At 47.6% G+C, this 24,625-nt stretch overlaps 2 protein-coding genes and 1 long non-coding RNA gene across 3 annotated transcripts in view; 1 reads left to right on the plus strand and 2 right to left on the minus strand.

Moving 5' to 3' along the window:
• LOC310712847 (cytochrome P450 2G1-like) overlaps nt 1-2,103 on the minus strand; it is a 17,453-nt gene extending 15,350 nt beyond the window's left edge. Inside the window, exons 1-2 of the mRNA XM_083516258.1 lie at nt 1,860-2,103; nt 142-304 (exon numbers count right to left, since the gene is read on the minus strand). Coding sequence (XP_083372384.1) covers nt 142-304; nt 1,860-2,036 — 340 coding nt within the window. The 5' untranslated portion in view covers nt 2,037-2,103. The remainder of the gene's footprint in view (nt 1-141; nt 305-1,859) is intronic.
• Nucleotides 1-10,501, plus strand: part of LOC310712940 — a 22,842-nt gene extending 12,341 nt beyond the window's left edge. Inside the window, exons 2-3 of the long non-coding RNA XR_014529022.1 lie at nt 10,036-10,230; nt 10,375-10,501. This is a non-coding gene — a long non-coding RNA (uncharacterized lncRNA). The remainder of the gene's footprint in view (nt 1-10,035; nt 10,231-10,374) is intronic.
• LOC310712848 (cytochrome P450 2G1-like) lies at nt 6,136-24,481 on the minus strand. Its single transcript, XM_083516259.1, has 9 exons — nt 24,029-24,481; nt 22,312-22,474; nt 19,381-19,530; nt 14,605-14,765; nt 14,209-14,385; nt 11,719-11,860; nt 10,508-10,695; nt 9,454-9,595; nt 6,136-6,499 (listed from the first exon to the last, which is right to left on the minus strand). Exons 1-9 carry the CDS (start codon nt 24,203-24,205, stop codon nt 6,318-6,320), a joined length of 1,482 nt encoding a protein of 493 aa, XP_083372385.1. The 5' UTR covers nt 24,206-24,481; the 3' UTR covers nt 6,136-6,317.
• Between the last annotated feature and the right edge of the window lie 144 nt (nt 24,482-24,625).

A 24,625-nucleotide genomic window follows, 5' to 3' on the forward strand; every position in this document is an offset into this window, starting at 1 on the left:
GGACATTCGGCATTCAGAGCAGGTACTCTTGACACTGAGCTATGGCCCTTCCTCTAATATTGCAAGATAAATTTATCCCATCCCAGCTTTCGGTTGCATTCATTTCTGCTACAAACACTCTATTTTCAAGCTGCCACTTACCATAATCCCTGATGCTTTCATCCACACCCATCATCGGTCCTCTCCCTCCAAATGCTTCTGCATTATCTATGAGTGCTTCCTTTATGGTTCCATAACCGCACAGCACCACAATTGGCCGGGAGCCCATGTAGACAGTGAAGACTGAGCCATACTGCTCCTGGAACTGCCAAGAGGCAAAGAACACACCTGATACTTGGATGGAAAGCAACAGCGTGAGGAGTCCCCACCTCCAGGGCCGGCTGAGCTGGGGCAGGGGCTTCAATCTGAAGGGCCCGCACCTCAGGAGCAGACACCAGCTGAATCCACTCTGGCTTCGGAGGTGATTGAGGACCCATTGCCTGCAGATGCTCCTCTCCCAGCCCTGTCAGGGGAAGGTGAGGTTGCCTCTAGGTCCAGTAACCCTCCAGCCTCTCCTGAGCTGCAGAGGCTCAGGGCAGAGAGGCAGAGGGAACTAAGTTCCCGCAGGAGTGCTCGCCTCCAGGCCAGGAGAGGTGAGTCACCTGTGGGCCAGGACCGCCCTAGGCTGAGGGCAAGGAAGAAGGGCTACCCCTATGCTATCCATATAATCAGTTATCAGTAATCAATATATTCAATATATATCCATATATGTTTACACAAATCAAGGATTACAGTACTTTATAATCCATTTTGAATCAAAAGGGAAGCTGTGCCTTAGCTAACTGCAAACTGCTTGAAACAGCAAAGTTAGGAACCGACCTTTCCCCTAAAAACATCTGTGTACCCCGGACAAAGGGGAAAGACATGAATCAGAGATTCTGGTACAAATTCCCCTCAGATACAGGCTAAATAAATCCACAGAACAGGAAGAGCAAAGCCACAAAATGTCCAAGCTCCCTGTCCTGTCATAATTAGGGGAAAGGTTAGACAGAGCGTCACCACAAGCATCGGAAAGCAGAACTAGAATCCAGTGCTAGACCAGGAGAGGTAGCGTGACAACTGCTTGCTGATTGGCTGATTCTTGCTGACAATATTATGAGTCCCTCATGATTGTCTTATGATCTATGATTTGCTGTGATTTGCTCAGGTATAAAGACCCCTGGATTTCTGTCAATCGGGGTCCCAGTTCTTTGGAAGATATTCCAACTGGGTCCTTATAGCCTGGCAATAAACTTCACCTTCTTATTCTCCATTGCTGCATCTGTTTGATCCTTATTTTTGCACTTTGCCAAAACCACTAACTTTCACGTGCTACAAGGCCTTAGAGGAGATAAAGGCCAGTCAGCCCAGTCCCAGGTTGCAGGAGCAACATCGCTGGAAACCTGTTCCTGTCAGCACCCTGACCTGTTCTTCCGGAGTTCCTGACCACGCCCGGCTCCTTGCCTTGGACCCCGCTTCGCCCTTGACAGACAGCCTCCAGACCCTCGACCCAGGACCGGACTCAGACCACGCCGCACGGTAACCCCCCTGGGACCAGCACAGTGTGATTCAGTGGAAGACCACATGCTTTGCATGCAGAAGGAGCCAGGTCCAGTCCCTGCCATCTAAAACCCTGGAGAGCTACTGCCGGACAGTGCAGAGCAGAAGAAAACATGACTAGATGACTCAATAGTCTGAATCTGTATAAGGCCGTTTCCTCTTTTTCCGCAGTAACAAATCCTGCCTAGGGGTAGCTGCTCCTCTTCCACTCCGAATGGCACTGGGACACCTCCTTCACATAGCAGCCCCCAGCCCTGCTGGCAGCAGAGACCCACACTCACCTTCTGAAAAGATGTTACGATGTTCCGAACATCCAACTGGAGCAAATTGCCCAGCAAAGGCAACGGGGTGGGGCCTGGGGGCAGCTTGCCCTTTGTGGCACCTCTCCTCCGGATTAGGATAAGCAAGAAGGTGATGCAGGAGACCAGCAAGAAGGGCAACACTCCAAAGAGGCCCATTTGGGAGCTGACGGCCGTCGTTGACTTTGCTGCTCCTGGTACTTTGGTTCCGCAAAGAAGTGGATGGGCATCCGAAGCTCTGCCTATAAATCCAAGGAGCCTGAACTCATTTAAAGATTAACTATTTTCCACGAATTAGCCTGTGTTAAGGATAACAGGGATAAAGGTAAGTTTGCATAACTTATTTATTATGAGTTTTGCCAGCGCACTTTGGTGTCCTCTCCACATTGGTATCAGCAAGGAAGGCAACAGAGGACACTCCTCGTGACTAGAGAGGTTAATCCCCCCCCCCAATGATTGCCCCAGGGCAATGATCTGAGTGAAGAAAAATTCATTCAGTGACATTATTTTGGGGAGAAAGTCTACATAGTTTCACGTATTTGGGCTGTTCATTGACCAGACCTTTGCTGCATAGGGGAGGCTGAGTCTGTTCCCAGCAATAGCAGCGCCTCTGGGTTCAGCGCGCAGAGGCGACTCTAGAGGACTGTATCCAGTGAGGTCATACCAGGCACAGAGCTTCTGAGCCTTACTGAAATTCAAGGCCAGCCTTTTCTCCCCGAGGCCCAGGATCTCCAGGATGTTGTTGTTTGCAGATCATAGAATCCTAGAGTTGGAAGAGACCACAAGGGCCATCGAGTCCAACCCCCTGCCAAGCAGGAAACACCATCAGAGCACTCCTGACATATGGTTGTCAAGCCTCTGCTTAAAGACCTCCAAAGCAGGAGACTCCACCACACTCCTTGGCAGCAAATTCCACTGTCGAACAGCTCTTACTGTCAGGAAGTTCTTCCTAATGTTTAGGTGGAATCTTCTTTCTTGTAGTTTGGATCCATTGCTCCGTGTCCGCTTCTCTGGAGCAGCAGAAAACAACCTTTCTCCCTCCTCTATGTGACATCCTTTTATATATTTGAACATGGCTATCATATCACCCCTTAACCTCCTCTTCTCCAGGCTAAACATGCCCAGCTCCCTTAGCCGTTCCTCAAAAGGCATCGTTTCCAGGCCTTTGACCATTTTGGTTGCCCTCCTCTGGACACGTTCCAGTTTGTCAGTGTCCTTCTTGAGACAATGTTTGTCGCAATGTCCTTTGGTGGGGCATACCACACTGCCCCACACCTGACATCATGCATGATGCCAAAGGTAGGGTGGGATGTCTGGCTTGGCCAAAAGGGCTTCCGGGGCCAAAAGGTAAAGTCTGATAGGCCTAATTGAAGATGCCCCACTGCTGGTCTGGACATAGCTGAGCCAACCCTACACTCTGAAATTTCTGAGAAATTCAACTTCCCCCAGTATCCAGAGGATCTGCCTATCGCCTCTTACCTCCTTCCAAAAAATAAAAAAACTTGAGCTCTGACATTTAAGACAACTCTTAAAACTAATGCTTTTTTCCTAGAAAAATAGGTGCCGGTACTCACCATGAAATTGTTACACTAAGTACCACATTTTTTAAGCAAGAGAGAGAGGGGTACGGGTACTGCGTGCCCTTCAGTATCCCCTAGGGAAAAAGCCCTCTTAAAACAATTCTACTCGTTGATTTCCCCCCTGCTGTCATCCCACAGAGAAACACTCCTGCCCTGGAGAAAGCTTAGTTTCATTTCAATTGCACTGACTTCCATTTTGGAAACCGACTGCTTTTAACAAACGGGCTGCTGCCGTTCTGCTTTAGCTGTGATTGTATGTGATGTGGGTGGGGTGGGTGGGGTTTTAATTTTATTAATGTTTAATTGTTTTATTTTATCCAAAAGCTGCCTTGAGTCCCTGTCAGGGGGGAAAGCTGAGGTATAAGTAAATTGTTGTTGTTGTTAATAATAATAACAACTTTCTCCAGTTCTACAATTTCCTTTTGGAGGTCAGGCAAACAGAATCGCACATAGTATTCCAAGGGCAATTGTACCATTGATTCATATATTTATCGAATCATATTAATCAAGGGAGACGGGGCACCTTCACACTTCTTGTGTTCCTGCTTCGTATTCTTTTTCTCACAACTAGCAATGATTGCTCCACTTTCATTTTCTCATGTTCTTTAGTGGCAGGGAACAAAAAATGATACTGGAATTTCTATCATCCATTGAAATCTTTATTTCCACCATCAATCAAGCTTTCTGCTTTGCTTTAAACAATTTAATAATTACTTTCTTTTGTTTTCCCAGCAACAGAAGGCGGTACTCCCAAATCTTTAGTCTTTGGATGGCTTTTCTTTAACATGATGACAATGAACCTTTGTTGTATGGAAGTCAAGATTGTTCTCGGAACTGGTTTTTGGTCAGTGTTACTGATATGGTGTCTCCCTCTCCGGCTACTGATGAAGTGGGGCAGCACCTGCCATTTCTGAACTATGCTTTGTTGTCTGGAATTTAAGATTGCTCCCCAGACTGGTGCTTTTTTGTGGGTGTATTCTGCAGCATGCCATTTATGCAATAATAATGCATTCTCAAGGGATTTATACTGGACTACCAGCAGGTGGCGTTGTGGTCTAAACCACAGAGCCTAGGGCTTGCTGATCAGAAGGTCGACAGTTCGAATCCCTGGGTGAGCTCCCGTTGCTCGATCCCAGCTGCTGACTGAGAAAATAGTAATTCATCAGCGGTGACATCTAAACCCAGAAGATTCCTCTGGGTTTTCCCTGTTGCCTTCCTATGTTTCTTCAGCAAAGTCTTTGTTGAAAAATGCAATGGATGCAATGCAGAAAACCTGGTTGATGTTTGTTATGATACAGGGGGGAGCAGGGGGTTTTCCCAGGGAAAGCCGTGAGGGAAACCAAAAACCTCTCAGCCCCATGGCTAGAAAACATGGGGAAACAGAAGTGTGGATGAGCCCTGTGTCAGGGTGAAACCCCAATTTTAATTCCATCTCCACCCATTGCAGAAAAACAAGGCTTCAGCCGACTTCTGCTGTTAACTTCTAGGTTAGATTACTGCGTTTTATGGGGTGGTTCATGGCTGGTGGCAGTTGTGGAAGCTCAGGATCAGGCTTGATGACCTGGTTCTGCACTACAGATGGCCTCTGGCCTCCTCAGCAGCCACAGCTCTTGGAGCTGGAGTCAGTCAGGGCCTTGCCCTGCCAAGCAAGGTGGGGAAAATCCTGCAAGGCAGCGAGCAGGTCTTCCAGGACTCACAGCCAAGGTACCGGTATGTACTGTGTTATCTTCCATTCAGAGACAGAGAGAAGGTGTTTAGACTAAACTGAAGCATGCAGAACGCTGCATACCCCAGGCACTTCCTCCAATGTGTCTGTGTACTCACATATATCTTCTATAAAGATCTTAAATTCTCCTCTTAAGACATTCTGCGTTTCTCCCACAGAATAAAATATTGAGTGAGCCACCTCACCTATTTGTTGCTTTCTTCTCCTGGTTAATACTCTTTTCTTTTTCTACTGTGATAGGAATTTTGAGGTCTTAGATATATGGTAATGTTCATAACCGCACATACACAGGAAGGGCAACCTGGAACCATTTTGATTCCTAAATTGAGCAAATTTTTCTCTGCAAGGTCAAACTGGAAAAGCCTCCCCATTGTCTTTTCCTTCACAAATCCTGTCTTAAGGGTATGTCTGTGTTTGAATAGGGTTATGAGCGTGTGACATGGCCCAGGAACTAAGTATTTATCACTACAAAAGACTGGCCAGGCTCTGCAGGCAATCCAATCAAGTAACCTGCCAGACAGGAGATAAACAAGAACAAGAGAAAAACAATATTGAAATTTCTGTTTTAAGACCACCTTTTCTGTGATGTATCTGAGGGGTGGTCTTAGGTTACACCCCTTCTGTGATGTATGTATGATGTTTCTGGGGGTGGTCTTGATCTACAGGGTGGCAATTTCAATTGTCTTTATAAGGCCTTGCACACCATTTTTCTGGATCCTCCTCCTTTCCTGCGTGTGAGGGGAGCACCCTGTTGCAACAGATCAACAAAGATCAAGCTTACTAGCTGCTTTGCTTCTCAATATTCTCTGGTTGGCCTCTGTTATTCTCTCCTACCAATAGGGAACCTATGTAAGGACTCTATATGGGCTCTTGGATACCCCATAAGGGGAAAAGGGCATATTTTTATTTACAACACTACCATGAGAAAAATCAAAAACAGAAGAAGCACAAGCAGGGCAGACTCCTTTTATATTGAGTTCTACACATAACACACTTTAGTCACAGTGATTTTCAAAGCAGTTTTCCAGCCACGAACCTTCTTTGTGTTAATATTATCTCCCAATCAGAGAGAGAGACATAGAAGAGGCACCTGCAAACCCCCAAATATTTCAGTGCTCATGCAGCAGGGACCATTTACCGTGGAACCACGCAAAGATTATAAGGCCGGGGAAGCTTTGAACTGCCTCGCACATCCGCTGAAATGTCTATTTCCTCCCTCTCCTGGAGGGATTTTAGGTGGAAGTTTTGCAACACCGCTGTGAAGAATAGGAAGAGCTCCATACGGGCCAAACCTTCACCAAGGCAGACCCTTTTCCCTTGAGAAACAAGAAAGACAGTGGTACCTCAGGTTACAGACGCTTCAAGTTACAGACTCCACTAACCCAGAAATAGTACCTCGGGTTAAGAACTTTACCTCAGGATGGAAACAGAAATCGCAAGGCGGCAGCGGGAGGCCCCATTAGCTAAAGTGGTGCTTCAGGTTAAGAACAGTTTCTGGTTAAGAACAGACCTCCGAAACGAATTAAGTTCTTAACCAAGGTACCACTGTAGGATTTTATTATGTATTTTGTGTTTTCATTTTGTATTTTTTATGTTGTGAACTGCCGTAAGATCTTCGGGAAGGGCAGTGTTATGTACTGAGTTGAATAGGATCCAAAAGGCAGCAGTCTGATTGGTCCTAGAATAATAGGGTCCAGAATGCAGGAGTCTGATTGGTCCACAGGAGCCACCCAATCCAGCTCCAGGTGGAAGTGAATCCGCAACCTGATTGGCCTACAGGTGAATCCTGGAATTAGCCAGTCACGTGGGGCCCATTGTGTAAATAATGTATATAAAGCAGACATTCTGGGGGAACTTCCATTCCTCCTCACCGCTATGAGCTGAATAAAGAGCATGAAATCCACTCTCGACTCCGAGTATATTTCAGGCAGTATACAAATTTAATAATAATACTATTCAGGCCCGTGCAAAGGGTGGGAGGGGCAGCTGGGGAAACTTGCCCTGGGCTTCCGAATGATAAGCTGTCCAGGGGGCCCCGCCAGACTTACGCTGCCATGCCAGGAACACCCTGTTATCCCCAGATGACCGAGAACCACAGACAAGCTCTGCATTGGCCTGATAATTATAATAAAGGTAAAGGTACCCCTGCCCGTCCGGGCCAGTCGTGACCGACTCTAGGGTTGCGCACTCATCTCGCTCAAGAGGCCGGGAGCCGGCGCTGTCCGAAGACACTTCCGGGTCATGTGGCCAGCGTGACGAAGCTGCATCTGGCGAGCCAGCAACAGTGCAGCACACGGAAACGCTGTTTACCTTCCTGCTATAAAGCAGTCCCTATTTATCTACTTGCACTTAGGGGTGCTTTCGAACTGCTAGGTGGGCAGGAGCTGGGACCGAACGACGGGAGCTCACCCCGTCGCGGGGATTCGAACCGCCGACCTTATGATCAGCAAGTCTTAGGCACTGAGGTTTTACCCACAGCGCCACCCGCGTCCCTGATAATTATAATAGTAATAATAATATTAGAACGATATTCCTCCAACTGTGGTGGTGGCCCAGAGGGCCACAATAAATGTGATAATGTGTATCCCTGTAACTCCTTGAGTGTGTTTCTAATAGAGGAGTTATGGTAATCTGTTGCCTTATGAAACTGATGATTTTGCAGGCTGTTCCATTGGGGCAGGAATACAGCTAATAGGTGAATCACAGAGATTTAGCTCACAGCTGGGACATGGGTTGCTACATGGTGCAAATGGCTACATGTAATGCGGGTCCCCAGCATGCATACTATCCATGTAACAGAACACGGTGGGATTTACCTGCCCCAGTGGTCCATGGCTATCCCACCGGTTCTTTGTGAGCAGACAGACTCTGCTTGAGAATGCCCCCCCCCCAAAAAAAGTTATTTACAACAGCGTTGACAATCATGTACTGGTGGGGGTGGGATTCTTGGGACTTCAGTTTTTGCTTATGTAGCAGTTTATAATCTTGCTTTGGACATGCACATATATTATGTCACGTGACAAGTTGTTTGTTCAGTACTATAAATGCCCAGCTGCAAAAGGAGTATAGATTAATATTTCAGTTAGGAACCTTATATCCAAAGGGTTTGAATACTGAATTCGATCTGGGATGCTGTGTATGAGTTAATATGTATACTGTTGTTTGGTTGTAACAGAAAAGTGATGCTGCACCATGTAATCATGTGATGATTGATTCTATACACCTGTATTGTATTTAACTGCTTGTTATGAGTCTGAACACTAGCTGTGCCTGTGAATACCTTTCTTTATACTGAGAAAACTGTTGCCCACTTGCGTTATTCTCACCAGGGTGGTGGCTTTGATTTGCCTTCCCGTGATTAATCCATGCATACGACTTTGTGTTTCCAACTCAAGACCCATTAAAGAACATCTCATCCCGTTCAGTCTTTGAAAAACAGCTTTGAAAAACTTTCATATTCTCCAGTGTGCTCCCCTTGCCGTTGTGGTGGCACAGGGTTGCCGTTCTGTGATTGGACTTACGCTACTTGTTGAACGGTTCATTTATCCAGTCTGTATAACGTTTACTGCACATGTACAGTGGTGCCCCGCAAGACGAATGCCTCGCAAGACGGAAAACCCGCTAGACGCAAGGGTTTTCCATTTTGGAGGTGCTTCGCAAAACGAATTTCCTATGGGCTTGCTTCGCAAGACAACAATGTCTTGCGAGTTCCTGCTGGGTTTTTTTCCTCCCCCCCCCCCTTTGCTAAGCCGCTAAGCCGCTTATCAGCTGATCCGATCATCAGATAAGCCGCTAAAAGCCGCTAATAGCGCTAATCCACTAATCTGTCAATGGGCTTGCTTCGCAAGACGAAAAAACCGATAGACGAAGAGAATCACAGAGCAGATTCTTTTCGTCTTGCGAGGCACCACTGTAACTTGTTAAAATAAAGTTGTACATTTATCCACTCCATGTTTACAATATCTCCAGGCTTTGTCTTGCACATGGCACCTTAGTATGTTTGTTGCTTGAATGGTTACAAGTCTATCTCTATTCTAGCCAGTTTGTGGTGTTGTTGTTTCCTTGGAAGAACCCATGTCTGTTTTATTGGCAACGATTCCCGCTACACTAACACAATGCTCAATCCAAGACTTATTTTCCTATTAATTAACCCGACATCCTTGCCCTTCTCACTCTTTCTTTCCTCCTTCACATCCTTAATTCCTTCTAAGGTTTAGCCGAGCCTGCCCTCCCATGCGTTCCTCCCTACCATGAAGCTGATGTGCAATACCTGTTGAAAATGGGAGGGAGGCCTCATTCTTCTTGAAGGACCCTCTCTCATCCAGGAAGTGACGAGGATTGAACTTCCTTGGTGTCTCAAAGTGCTGGGGGTCATGCATGCAGGACGACAGAAATGGCACCACTGTGGTTCCCTGAAGAGGAAAGACAGAGACCCCAAAAGCAACGGTTGCTGATATATAAAATATATCAGAATTGGAGAGTAGCCTCTACCAAAGGCGGCATGGAATTTGAAGGTTTTAAATGTTTTTAATGTTCTGTTGAAAGCCACCCAGAGTGGAAACCCAGCCATATGGGTGGAGTAGAAATACGAAATTATTATTATTATTATTATTATTATTATTATTATTATTATTATTATTATTATTACTGCAACTGATTCAGTTCAGGGCCTTCTGTTTCCTCTTTATCCTGCATTTGGCCTTTCGCCCTGTGCCAGACCCACCTACAGCTTAAACCTCTTGAACTTTCTGCATTGATAACACAATAAGAAACGTAGTTAGTTCAAACCTGCTCAAATGCAGGAGTGGAGATGGCTTAGGTTATTTAAGGTAAGACAGCACAATTATAACAGGATGTGTGTGACTGAGTTTGCTGCCATACTAAAGTCCTTCCACAATGATGAGGGACTGCTTTTCTGTCCATCACCCGTGATTTGCACCACAGGCATCCTGCCTCACTGATTAGTCCTCGAGTTTGCTGCACTGCACAGACGCACATCTCCTTCTGCTTCCTGTAAATGATGGAAAGTGGAACCACAACCATCTAGGCCAGACATAGGCAAACTCCAGCCCTCCAAATGTTTCGGACTACAATTCCCATCACCCCTGACCACTGGTCCTATTAGCTACGGATGATGGGAATTGTAGTCCCAAACATTTGGAGTTCCGGAGTTTGCCTATGCCTGGTCTAGGCCACTGCAGCTTCCTACTCTTTCACGGGGGGGGGGGGTGCGAACACACATGTGCACAGCTCCATCTGTACACCTGCAGGTAGGATTTTGGACCTGTCACTAATGCTTCTGTTGGCCACATGGCTCACCGCACCTTGGGAATGGTGAAGCCCCGGAAATGCGTGTCACAGGTCACCGAATGAGGAGGTGCCAGTGGGGAGACGTCTACAAAGCGCTGGATCTCATGAATGACAGCATCCGTGAAGGGCATCTGACTCCGGTCCTCTAAGGAGGGGCTGCGGTTCCTCCCAATGACCCGGTCAATCTCCTCTTGGACCTTAGCTGTAAAGAAGAGAGAAGGGTTAAAACTATAAACTGTGGTACCCAGGCGGTGGGAGGTGGTTAGATATACGCATTTATAGGAGGAGGAAAGATTTTTGATAGCCTTTCTTTCCTTGGCGATCACTCTTGGCTGATTAAGATTGTCTTCCATGAATATGGTCTTAACAGTGTGTCCATAAGTGACTGTGGAGGCCAATTCTAGATCCACACATCCTTCCACATTAGGGACATAGGTTTCTGGGCGGGAGTTGATCGTGGTGAGAATTTGCCAAACGTGTCTCCCTTTCATCCTGAGTTTGTGCTTCTTCAAAGTTCCATGATGCCTTTGGTAGAGGCTATTCTCCAATTCTGATATATATCAGAGCAGTGTAGAAAGTAAAATCAAAATGGAGCTCATGCTTTGCATACAGAAGGGTCTGTTTCTGGCATCTCCAATTAAAGGATTAATGTAGGAGCTGATAGAAAAAACCATTCTCCACCTGAGAGCCTGGGGTGCTGCTGCCACTCAAAGCAGATAATAAGGGGCTAGACTGGGGGTAAGGAAGACCTTTTGGAAAGCAGGGACCGTAGTCTTTTGTATAGAACCTTTCAGGGACCACATGACAATGGTGGGTAGAACCAAAGCCAAAAGTGGATGGAGCAACAGGTGTGACTCTCTTAACGCTGGACAGTCGGCTACCTTCCAGTCATGCAAAAGCCAACAACCTGCCCCATCATCTCAAGAAGCTGCTAGGAATGGTCTAAAACTACTCCAGATTATTCCCAGCAGCAATTTCACATCAAACCACCACTGTTCCAGTGTGAACCCTAGAATAGTAGGAGTGCTTGCCATAGATGTTCTGGCCCCGGGGTGATCAAAGAAAGGACCTGGGCAGGCTAAAGTTCGGGTTTTGTCCCAGTGGAACTTTCATAGGCTAGAGCTAAGAGGGAGTCCTGGTTTATTTGGCAAGGAAGGAACCCATAAGGCAGCCCAAAAGACGGGCAACAAGACTGAATGAGGAAGATTTGGTCTTGTTTTTTCACCTTCTATCTCTGGGTATCGGAGGAGGATGAGAAGCCCGTATCTGAGGGTGGTGCTGACTGTCTCTGTCCCTGCAAAGAACAGGTTAAGAACCGTAACAGCCAAGTTCTCATTACGGAATTCCGAAGTTGGGTTCTCTTTCTCCTGGCGCAGGGAGGAAGAAGAGGAGGAAAGAAGAGAGCAAGTTATACAACCAGGAGCCAATCAGCATGCCTACACAAATATTTTATGGAAGGCTGGTGTATGGCCAGCAGGATTTCCTTTCCGTATATTTAGATCAATTATGAAAGATCAATTATGCTGTATATTGTCACCCTCTATTATATAGAAATATTTTGATTTATGCATTCCCTGAATGAGATTGACTGGATAGGAGTTAATGAAAATGAAGACATCTGTGCTTGACAGAAAATATTTAAGTGTACAGGTTGAGGTGGTCGTCCTACGAGATTTTGCCCTATCAATTTATTTTAACAGCAGATACTTTTGAGATTCTGGGATGCGGGTGGCGCTGTGGGTTAAACCACAGAGCCTAGGACTTGCCGATCAGAAGGTTGGTGGTTCGAATCCCCGCAACGGGGTAAGCTCCCGTTGCTCAGTCCCGGCTCCTGCCAACCTAGCAGTTCGAAAGCACGTCAAAGTGCAAGTAGATAAATAGGTACCACTCCGGCGGGAAGGTAAACAGTGTTTCCATGCGCTGTTCTGGCTCGCCAGAAGCGGCTTAGTCATGCTGGCCACATGACCCAGAAGCTGTACACCGGCTTCCTCCGCCAATAAAGCGAGATGAGCACCGCAACCCCAGAGCCAGTCACGACTGGACCTAATGGTCAGGGGTCCCTTTACCTTTACCTTTAAGATTGGTTTGGTAAGGAACCAAGAAGTGTTTGGCCTTAGTTTTCTATTTTTCATTTTTACACTGTATTATGGCAGCTGTTCCTAGTCCCCCTCACCTTAGATATCTGACTCAATAGAATTTTTATTCTAATCCATTGTAAGTTTTTAAACTTTTGTAAAGTATGGTTGAACAATACAGTCAGGTTACAGACGCTTCAGGTTACAGACTCCGCTAACCCAGAAATAGTCCCTGGGGTTAAGAACTTTGCTTCAGGATGAGAACGGAAATCGTGCAGCGGGAGTCCCCGTTAGCTAAAGTGGTACCTCAGGTTAAGAACAGTTTCAGGTTAAGAACGGACCTCCAGAACAAATTAAGTTAACCCAAGGTACCACTGTAGTTTAATAAATACTATATTATTATCTTTTTGGATAAGCCGTTGACAAAGGTATTTTCGGCCAAACCACGTTGGGCAAATTATGTAAATTAAGAACCCATCTTTTGGGGAAAGAGACGTTGTTTTTTGAACATCATCCTCGAATGCTTCCTGTTTGTGTGTACATCATTCTTCAGTGGAGAAAGCACAGTGTAAGTCCCACAGACGTCTCACTTTCTGGGCTCTTTCTCATCCTATGTGAGAGAGCCAGTGTGGTGTAGTGGTTAAGAGCGGTAGTCTCGTAATCTGGGGAACCGGGTTCGCGTCTCCGCTCCTCCACTTGCAGCTGCTGGGTGACCTTGGGCCAGTCACACTTCTTTGAAGTCTCTCAGCCCCACTCACCTCACAGAGTGTTTGTTGTGGGGGAGGAAGGGAAAGGAGAATGTTAGCCGCTTTGAGACTCCTTAAAGGGAGTGAAAGGCGGGATATCAAATCCAAACTCTTCTTCTTCTTCTTCTATGCCCCTTGCATGAAGGAAGCCACACTTGGGGGTCTTCCAAACTTACCTTTTGCCCCTGCCTTCTAGGCAGAGGTCTGTGCTTTAAAGCTCCAGGGCCAATCACTTTTTGATTGTTTGTTAGCCCTGCCACTTTCCCCAAGAAAACCTGCTTTTCAATGCTGGACATTGGTGGAGGAAGCCACTCAGGCGCCTGGGGCGGTGTGCCCAGGGGCGGGGCGAGCTGCCCATAGGGCAGGGTGCACCGTGGGGCCTCCGGAGTCTGCCTACCTCCTCCCACTCAGCTGCCCTACAGCTGGGGGGGGAGGCAGCGGGTGTACTGTTTGGGCAGCGCAGAGCCTGCTGGCACCCAAGCCACCGTGTCTCTCCCAGGAGAAATGCGTGGCTTGGGCGCACTGCAAGCCCCATGGTGAGTGCCGCCCAGCATTTTGTCACCCCCCTCAGTGGTGACACCCAGGGCGGTCCACACCCACCGCACACCCCTTGCTCCGCCCCTGATGCTGGACCAGAACAAATGGCAATTTGGGTTTTTCCATGGATTGCTGATTGCTCCGATTCATTGGCAAAGAGTAGATTGTAACGGAGAAATCATAGGACCAAAAAGAAAAGGGGGGAGCATTCAGACACGGTGCTTTCAAGTGTGGACCTGTACCTAGAAATGCAGAACAAAAGGAAGTCTGGATGAGCCCTTTATGTCAGAACAAAGACTGGTGAGAAAGGTCAACCTCCAATAACTGGGAGACACACGGTTTCCCCCCAACAAGTACCTGCTTCATTTTGGCCAGGAAACAGTCAATGAAGTCCCGGGGGCAATTTGGATCGAAGGACTCCTTGTGCATCTCGACCCTCTGAGAGATGAAGTTCATTAACTCCTTCGTGTACTTGGGCGCTTCTTGGTGAGGCCCAGGCAGGATCCTCATCAGGCCTGGGAAAAAATTCTTCATCTTTGAAGAAAAATAACAGACATAACTGTCTAAGCTTCCTCATTGTCTTGCACCCCATGGTCCGGACCCCTTAATGCCCAGGCCCTGTACTATGCCCTCCCAACCCACACCCAAATAAAAATGAGCCATTTTTTTAAAAAGTGGAGGGCATGAAATAACCAGGTTACGGGAGACTATGGATGCATTCTCTTGTCCCAGGTGAGCAGGTGCCTCCATTACCTGCGATGGTGCGGAATTCACGAGCCGGAAGGATTTGTTGATCACATCAAGTAAAAAGACAAACTGTTTGTCTTCATATTCGAACCGCTGGCCAAAAACCACAGAGCAGATAACATTGGAGACGGCATGGCTGAGGTAGAAGGTCGGATCAAATGGGTGCCCTGCGGAGGTGGAAAATGGGGACAACATCACCTAAGATGCCAGGATGCATCCTGTGGTTTAAAGGAGTAATAATAATAGTAATAGTAATAGTAATAATTTACTTATACCCCACCCATCTGGCTGGGTTTCTCCAGCCACTCTGGCAGCTCCCAAAAAAATATTAAAAACACAATAAAACATCCAACATTAAAAAATTCCCTAAGCAGGGCTGCCTTCCTCAGGAGAAATAATATACCTAATGGACACTTTTATATGCCTGTTGCTTTTGTCCATGGAGTAAACACAGAGGAATTATACCAGAAAGATATGGATGTCTCGTGTACCCCAGGTAGTGTGGTTCCTGACCTTGAGCCAGACATCCTGGAGAGTGAAGTCAAATGGGCCTTAGAAAGCACTGCTAACAACAAGGCCAGTGGAAGTGATGATATTCCAGCTGAACTATTTAAAATTTTAAACGATGATGCTGTTAAGGTGCTACATTCAATATGCCAGCAAATTTGGAAAACTCAGCAGTGGCCAGAGGATTGGACGAGATGGATGGACAGTGTTCTCGAAGCTACAAACATGAGTCTGACCAAACTGCGGGAGGCAGTGGAAGACAGGAGTGCCTGGTGTGCTCTGGTCCATGGGGTCACGAAGAGGCGGACACGACTAAACGAATAAACAACAAACAACAACAATGGACACTGGTGCATTTAGCTAAAAATGGCTCCTGAATGTTTTAACAGCATCCAGAAATATGCAAACGAGCTTCTCCAGCTAGATGAAGCCAAATAAACCTCTGCACATGGGCAGGATCTTGCCATGCCACAGAATACTAGAAAGCTTGGGGGCTGTCCTTCCTCTTAATTAGGCAAGATATAGAAATTTTCCTCAATTCTATTAAAAACTTTCCAGAGGGACAGAGAAAGGAAAGAAGAAAAATTATTTTACATTTAAAGAATGCACTCTTATTTCATATTAAACTGTTAAGGCGTAGGCAGAAAACACAGAGGGTTATATCCACCCTCATGGGCAAACTGTGCCCCAGAAAATGAAACTCTATATAGTGAATGGGTACAGTTAGGGTTACCCCAGAAAGCCCTAAAAACTGTCTGTGAATTCCCCCCCAGCCAGGCCTCAAAAGCCTCGCCTCGAGCATTTAAAAAACTGCATTTTCCTCTAAGACAAAATACATTAGCTAAGCATTCCGCGCTTGCTGTAACTAAAAAAAGAGATTGTAACAAGGTACAGTGGTGCCTCGCAAGACGAAAAGAATCCGTTCTGTGATTCTCTTCGTCCAGCGGTTTTTTCGTCTTGCGAAGCAAGCCCATTGACGGATTAGCGGATTAGCGCTATTAGCGGCTTTTAGCGGCTTATCTGCTGATCAGTTCAGCTGATAAGCGGCTTAGCGGCTTAGAAAAAGGGGGGGGGAACCCTGCAGGAACTCGCAAGACATTGTCGTCTTGCGAAGCAAGCCCATAGGAGATTTGTTTTGCGAAGCACCTCCAAAACGGAAAACTCTTTTGTCTAGCGAGTTTTCCGACTTGCGAGGCATTCGTCTTGCGGGGCACCACTGTAGAGAACAGAGCCCCTTGTCTTCTCAGGCCTTTCTCAGAGCCTTTGGCCTTGCTAAAGAACCACATTGCAACTTGCTTTCTGTCCGGGAACCAAGCCAAAGCACAAGAATGAAACAACGGGAACACTCTGAAAACCCTGGGGGAAATCCAAAAATGATCCCAAGACAGCTTTCTGTTCGTGCTCAGAGGAACTCCTGGGCAGGACTCTTGAAGAAGGGGGAGGGAACTAGAAAGGGGGATATAAACTCTGTGCAATGCCTGTGAACTTCGTGCTTGTTTGTGATTTATCACACTTGCTCCTCTGCCCACCCGGGATGGCAGAATAAAGCTCTTTCTCTGGATTTAAACCCTTGGTGTCGTTTGGCTCCTTTTCTTCCCAGCTCGGGTGCAACATTTTTCCTACCCATGGTTTAAAGGGCCTAAAAAGGCTACACATGTGAATTTCAAGAGATCCTTAAGACAATGACTTGGAAAGCTGTGGTAAAAGAGAGGCAGCTTTGCCTTTTCAAGGCCATCTTGCAGTTTCACCCAGCAAGGCAATTCCAAGCCATCTTCTAGGGGGGAACTTCCAAATTCCTCAGGGACTCATGAGGCATGTTTAGTGATTAATTTATTCCAGAACAAGGCATGTCTAGTCATTAATTTATTTTGGATGGTTGAGCAGGGCTTACTCTGGGGGCGGGGGGGGGGGGGAGAGGGCAGGAGAACCTTTTGAATCCTCCTTAAAAAACAAAATCCTGAGGCAACTCCTGTGGCCCTCTAAAGGCCCATGGCCTTGGAAAGGCTCCCCTGACCCTCCAGGCCTTGAGGAGAGAGAGAAAGGGAGAAAGGAAGAGGCAGCTCCTGGCAGAAAGGCGGCCATTTTGAGCCTGGCGTTCATCTAGCCTCTTCATGGCGGGAGAGTGGAAAAAGGCGGGAAAAGGACTCCGCAAGAGGACGGCTCTATTGCCTCTGCTCAGTTTGCTTACATCCCTTGTCTGGTCTGAGGAGAAAGAAAAATGGGTCTTATTTCTCCACAGAAACAATCCTGGGACTCGTTTGGTTCCTCACCAGATGTCTCACCCCTTGAGTCTCTGAGGGAAGAGGGAACGGAGGCAGACAAGCCCAAGGTTTATACAGGGCTCAGGAAATTTTTTCAGCAGGGGGCCGGTCCACTCTCCCTCAGACCTTGTCGGGGGCCGGACTATATTTTATGAGGGAGAAATGAACGAATTCCTAGGCCCCTAGACACATCCTACTCATGTAAAAACACGCTGCTTCCTGGACTGTCCGTGGGCCAGATTGAGAAGGCGATTGGGCCGGATCCAGCCCCCAGGCCTTAGTTTGCCATGGTTTATAATAATGATGATAATTTATTATTTCTACCCCACTCATCTGGCTGAGTTTCTGAGGGAAGGCGCCGGGTGCTCAGAAAACCACAGAATCTGGCACCGCAATTGACCCCTCTGTGGTGATTAAACCCTTTTTTTGCACATCTGGGCTGGAACACAAGGAGGAAGGCGATCCTTTACAGTGGTACCTCGGGTTAAGTACTTCCCGTATTTTTCGTCCCATAGGACGCTCCGTCCCATAGGACGCACCTAGTTTTGGGGGGGAAATAAAGGAAAAAATCTTTTCTTTATTCCCCCCCCCCCCCAAAAGCAGGTCGGGGAAACCAAACCAGGTCGAGGAACAGCGGGGTGGCGGCGCTGCGCCTCCCTGCTGTCCCCCGACCTTGTGGGGCTGGCCGATGTCTGCCCGGCGCAAGGGGCGCCCTGCTTCAGGGTGCCCTGCGCGCCGGGCGGCGGGCTGCCATCCGCAGCGTGGGGAGCCTTGCGGGGAATTCCCGCAGGGCTGCCTAGGCGAAAGAAGATGGCGGCTGTAACAACTTCTCCTTCGTGAACCCTCCGGATTACAAACCTTTTATTGCCTTTTATAGCCTTTTACAGCCGTCTTTATAGCTGTTTTTATTTGACTTTTAAATTATTTTACCTCTGTTGGAAGTTTTTAATCGTTTCACTTCTATGGTTGGCCTGTCGGGGCCACATACGTATCAACAAGGATATTCAAACCCCCTGCTGAGAAAGCCTGCTGCTGATTAGTAACGCCGCCTTGAAGACTGGGTTATGTTGAGCAGTGGACGAGGAGTAGCAGAGGAGTTGCGTCCATAAAGATAAGTTCTCTTTTATCTCTTTTATCTCCGTTTACCTCTACTTTGAACCTTCGTAGTTAGTGAGACAGCGACAAATGGGTCATGGCAAGCGACCAAGATCTGCTGAGAAAAGTTGTTCACCTCCAAGAGCAAAGCAGTCAAAGCTAGGCTGCGGAGGTGTTCCCGAAGCGCCGGGCGCTCTGCGTTCAGCGCGCCCGGCACTCCGGGCAGCAAGCTACTATCCGCAGCCTAGACAGCCCTGCGGGAACTCCTGCAGGGCTGCCTAGGCTGCGGATGTCTTCCTGAAGCCTGGAGAGCGAGAGGGGTCGGTGCGCACAGACCCCTCTCGCTCTCCAAGCTTCAGCGAAAGCCTGCATTCGCCCCATAGGACGCACCCAGATTTCCCCTTCATTTTTGGAGGGGGAAAAGTGCGTCCTATAGGGCGAAAAATACGGTAATTCGTTCTGGAGGTCCGTTCTTAACCTGAAACTGTTCTTAACCTGAAGCACCACTTTAGCTAATGGGGCCTCCTGCTGCCGCCGCACCACTGGAGCACGATTTCTGTTCTCATCCTGAAGCAAAGTTCTTAAGCCGAGGTACTATTTCTGGGTTAGCGGAGTCTGTAACCTGAAGCGTATGTAACCTGAAGCGTATGTAACCCGAGGTACCACTGTATATGCCACAATCTTCCTAAGGGACTAACACCATCTCCTGAAACCAGATGACAAACTCTGTGGGCAAAGCGGCAGGTGCAAAGGATGAAAGCCGGACCCACTTATCTGACAGGGGACTGAACGATTGTGAGGAAAGCATGGCGGGTGTTTTGGCAGGATGTGCAGCCATTCCTCAGTTACAACATTGTTTTCCTCGCCTCCTGCTGCAACAATGTCCAAAAGCACACCCCTTCTGAGGGGAAACGTTCACCTTCCGTTTTCCTCAGCGCTTCCACCAGGAACTGGGCCTCCTCCTGGATCCGCTCCTCGATGGATCTCTTCCCCATCCCAAAGTTCCTCAGGGTTGTGAGGGAGAAGCGACGCAGCTGCCTCCACCGTTCCCCGTTGGTGGAAACCACGCCTGGAAATGGAGAAAAACGCCACAGAAAAGGCAGAAGACTGGGGGAGAAAAGATGGAGGCGCTACACGGAAAAGAATGGCACACAGAACCTCCTTCTAGTTTAACAATCCCGTTCTCACAGGGACAGCCATATGTGCCGGGGGGACATTTTCTTCACTACAAGTCAGGTCCAAAAGAAGATGGAAGGGCCACACAGAGAACAATGGAAAGAGCAATGTTTTTTCTGGTTTCTCTGAGATGAAGAGGGATAGAATCACAGTATTGTAGACATGGAAGGGACCCCAGGGGTCCTCTAGTCCAACCCCCTGCATTGCAGCAGTTATAGAGGAAGCCCTGACATGGAAGTCACCGCACAGAAAGATGGAGGGACAGTTGGCATGAGCTGAGGGGAAGCAGATTTTCGTCATAATTTCACCGCCTTGAATCAGCTCAGGGGTGGCAGGCCTCTGGACCACAGGAACCAACCACCAGGCCTATGGCTCTCCTTCTTGGGTCCTCCCAACCATCCCAACAAGAGTTCGGCTTTCCAGTCGCTTCCATTGGTGCAAATGGTAACAAGAAAGAAATGGAAGATGGAGAGAGAGAAGTTGAGAATGAGGGCAGGGAGGAAGAGGCAGCTGTGAAGGGAGAGAGAAGAAGCAGCTTACCTACATTAAATAGGATTCGGTTCACATTTAATTCACACTCATTTATACTTTGCAAAACAATAGGAGAACTGAAACACAGCCATACTTCAAAATTTGCACTTGCACTTGTCCAAATTTTGCAGTGCGCTTCTCCAGCCAATATTTATAAAAACAGTGGAAAGCAGACATTAAAATATATTCGTGAAACAGTGAAAATAACATCAAAATGCATTGTATTGGGGGAAATTGCTTGCAAAGATAAAATGTGTACATTAGTCACATTTTGGCACACAAAAATGTGCTTACTAGGAGAAATCCGAACTAAAACACTGGAGAATTTTGGAGACGTTTGTTGCTGTTTTTAAAGAAAAGTGGTGTGAAAATGTGGACAAGTGGAAAAATGAGAAGTCTAGAAAAGCCAAATTGGTTGACCTTGCCATTCCTAGGAGTGAAATGGGGGAAAGTGAGAACACTGGAAAGTGAGAAAATCGAAAGTGAGTCTAATTTCTCCCCCATCCCTAAAAAAGGAAGATAGGAAAGCTGCCTTAGAATGATAGAGTTGGAAGGGATCCCCATGAACGTCTAGTCCACGGGTGTCAAACACAAGGCCCACGGGCCGAATCCAGCCTGCCAGACCTCGTCATGTGGCCCGTGTAGCCGCCGCCGGCCGCCAGCCTTCACCTTTTATTCTCGCTTTTTTTTTGACACAAGAAAGCCGCATGCGCTTCAGCCTACAAGCCAGAGAACGTCTGCCCTCTAGCGGCGCCGGCCGTTCTACACAGGAAACCTCCACTTGTTTTTATATTGAGCACATGCCATCCTGTGATGTGACAGATCCAACGGCTGCCTGAACCCTTCTCTCCTGTACTGTAAGTCCTACAGATACAACCGGCCCTTTGAGGGTGACCAAACTGCTGATGCGGCCCCCGATGAATTTGAGTTTGACACCCCTGTATCTAGTCCAACCCCCTGCCATGCAAGAATGCAGGAATACTGAGTCAGACCACTTAGTCCATCTAGCTCAGAAAATACTGATAACAGATGGAAGGATGAAGTGTGTTTGGCAGAAAGAAGGCGAAAGGGGGGAGGGAGGGAGGGAGGGAGGGAGGGAGGGAGGAAAGGCCATGCAAACCTTTTCCTCTTCTTTCCCCCCACACCTTGGCTCCAGCACCACTTACCACAGTCATTCACATCACTGAAAAGTCTCCTATAGTGGAATGCAATTTTCAGGCTAAAAGTAGTCCTGAGCTATATTAAATTATAGAATCACAGTGCTCCTTCTCCCTCTGGTGGCTTCAGTTATACAGTGGTGCCTTGCAAGACGAAATTAATCCGTTCCATGAGTCTCTTCGTCTAGCAGTTTTTTCGTCTTGCGAAGCAACCCTATTAGCGGCTTAGCGCTATTAGCGGTTTAGCGGCTATTAAAGGCTTAGCGGCTTAGCAGCTTAGCTGCTAAAAGGTTATTAGCGGCTTAGCAGCTTAGAAAAAGGGGGGGAGCGAAAAAAATCTCAAGACTTGCAAGACGTTTTCGTCTTGCAAAGCAAGCCCATAGGGAAATTCGTCTTGCGAAGCAGCTCAAAAACGGAAAACCCTTTCGTCTAGCGGGTTTTCCGTCTTGCGAGGCATTCGTCTTGCGGGGCACCACTGTAGGTTCATGTTTTGGTATATCTTGTAAATCAAGTGCACCACACCTCTTGTTTTCTCATTTATTATGATGGTACTCTCCACTTGTATGTTATCTCATCGCAAATATCCAGATAAATTGCTTTATTATTGCTTCTTGTGAATGTAGAATCCCAGGCTGGGCTTGGTTTGATTTACTTTTTATATGTTTGACTCATAAAGTTCTATTTTATTATTGGGTTTATATGGATAATGTTCAAAAATAAGAAGACAAAGACAGGGATCATAGAAAGCTGCCTTCTATCGAGTCAGGCATGTGGTCCATCCAGCTCAGTATACTGACTGGCACCGGCTCTCCATTGTTTCAAGTAAATGCCAGAGACTGTAGCTGGGACATTCGGCATTCAGAGCAGGTACTCTTGACACTGAGCTATGGCCCTTCCTCTAATATTGCAAGATAAATTTATCCCATCCCAGCCTTCGGTTGCATTCATTTCTGCTACAAACACTCTATTTTCAAGCTGCCACTTACCATAATCCCTGATGCTTTCATCCACACCCATCATCGGTCCTCTCCCTCCAAATGCTTCTGCATTATCTATGAGTGCTTCCTTTATGGTTCCATAACCGCACAGCACCACAATTGGCCGGGAGCCCATGTAGACAGTGAAGATTGAGCCATACTGCTCCTGGAACTGCCAAGAGACAAAGAACACACCTGATACTTGGATGGAAAGCAACAGCGTGAGGAGTCCCCACCTCCAGGGCCGGCTGAGCTGGGGCAGGGGCTTGACTCTGAAGGGCCCGCACCTCAGGAGCAGACACCAGATGAATCCACTCTGGCTTCGGAGGTGATTGAGGACCCATCGCCTGCAGGTGCTCCTCTCCCAGCCCTGTCAGGGGAAGGTGAGGTTGCCTCTAGGTCCAGTAACCCTCCAGCCTCTCCTGAGCTGCAGAGGCTCAGGGCAGAGAGGCAGAGGGAACTAAGTTCCCGCAGGAGTGCTCGCCTCCAGGCCAGGAGAGGTGAGTCACCTGTGGACCGGGGCCGCCCTAGGCTGAGGCAAGGAAGAAGGGCTACCCCTATGCTATCCATATAATCAGTTATCAGTAATCAATATATTCAATATATATTCATATATGCTTACACAAATCAAGGATTACAGTACTTTATAATCCATTTTGAATCAAAAGGGAAGCTGTGCCTTAGCTAACTGCAAACTGCTTGAAACAGCAAAGTTAGGAACCGACCTTTCCCCTAAAAACATCTGTGTACCCCGGACAAAGAGGAAAGACATGAATCAGAGATTCTGGTACAAATTCCCCTCAGATACAGGCTAAATAAATCCACAGAACAGGAAGAGCAAAGCCACAAAATGTCCAAGCTCCCTGTCCTGTCATAATTAGGGGAAAGGTTAGACAGAGCGTCACCACAAGCATTGGAAAGCAGAACTAGAATCCAGTGCTAGACCAGGAGAGGTAGCGTGACAACTGCTTGCTGATTGGCTGATTCTTGCTGACAATATTATGAGTCCCTCATGATTGTCTTATGATCTATGATTTGCTGTGATTTGCTCAGGTATAAAGACCCCTGGATTTCTGTCAATCGGGGTCCCAGTTCTTTGGAAGATATTCCAACTGGGTCCTTATTGCCTGGCAATAAACTTCACCTTCTTATTCTCCATTGCTGCATCTGTTTGATCCTTATTTTTGCACTTTGCCAAAACCACTAACTTTCACGTGCTACAAGGCCTTAGAGGAGATAAAGGCCAGTCAGCCCAGTCCCAGGTTGCAGGAGCAACATCGCTGGAAACCTGTTCCTGTCAGCACCCTGACCTGTTCTTCCGGAGTTCCTGACCACGCCCGGCTCCTTGCCTTGGACCCCGCTTCGCCCTTGACAGACAGCCTCCAGACCCTCGACCCAGGACCGGACTCAGACCACGCCGCACGGTAACCCCCCTGGGACCAGCACAGTGTGATTCAGTGGAAGACCACATGCTTTGCATGCAGAAGGAGCCAGGTCCAGTCCCTGCCATCTAAAGCCCTGGAGAGCTACTGCCGGACAGTGCAGAGCAGAAGAAAACATGACTAGATGACTCAATAGTCTGAATCTGTATAAGGCCGTTTCCTCTTTTTCCGCAGTAACAAATCCTGCCTAGGGGTAGGTCCTCCTCTTCCACTCCGAGTGGCACTGGGACACCTCCTTCACATAGCAGCCCCCAGCCCTGCTGGCAGCAGAGACCCACACTCACCTTCTGAAAAGATGTTACGATGTTCCGAACATCCAACTGGAGCAAATTGCCCAGCAAAGGCAACGGGGTGGGGCCTGGGGGCAGCTTGCCCTTTGTGGCACCTCTCCTCCGGATTAGGATAAGCAAGAAGGTGATGCAGGAGACCAGCAAGAAGGGCAACACTCCAAAGAGGCCCATTTGGGAGCTGACGGCCGTCGTTGACTTTGCTGCTCCTGGTACTTTGGTTCTGCAAGGAAGTGGATGGGCATCCCAAGCGCTGCCTATAAATCCAAGGAGCCTGAACTCATTTAAAGATTAACTATTTTCCACGAATGAGCCTGTGTTAAGAATAACAGGGAGAAAGGTCAGTTTGCATAACTTATCTATTATGAGTTTTGCCAGCACACTTTGGTGTCCTCTCCACTTTGGTATCAGCAAGGAAGGCAACAGAGGACACTCCTCATGACTAGAGAGGTTAATTTTCCCCCCTGATTGCCCCAGGGCAATGATCTGAGTGAAGAAAAGTTCATTCAGTGACATTATTTTGGGGAGAAAGTCTACATAGTTTCATGTATTTGGGCTGTTCATTGGCCAGACCTTTGCTGCATAGGGGAGGCT

Source organism: Podarcis liolepis (assembly GCF_965112155.1).
Source record: "Podarcis liolepis genome assembly, chromosome: 7".
Taxonomy (NCBI): domain Eukaryota; kingdom Metazoa; phylum Chordata; class Lepidosauria; order Squamata; family Lacertidae; genus Podarcis; species Podarcis liolepis.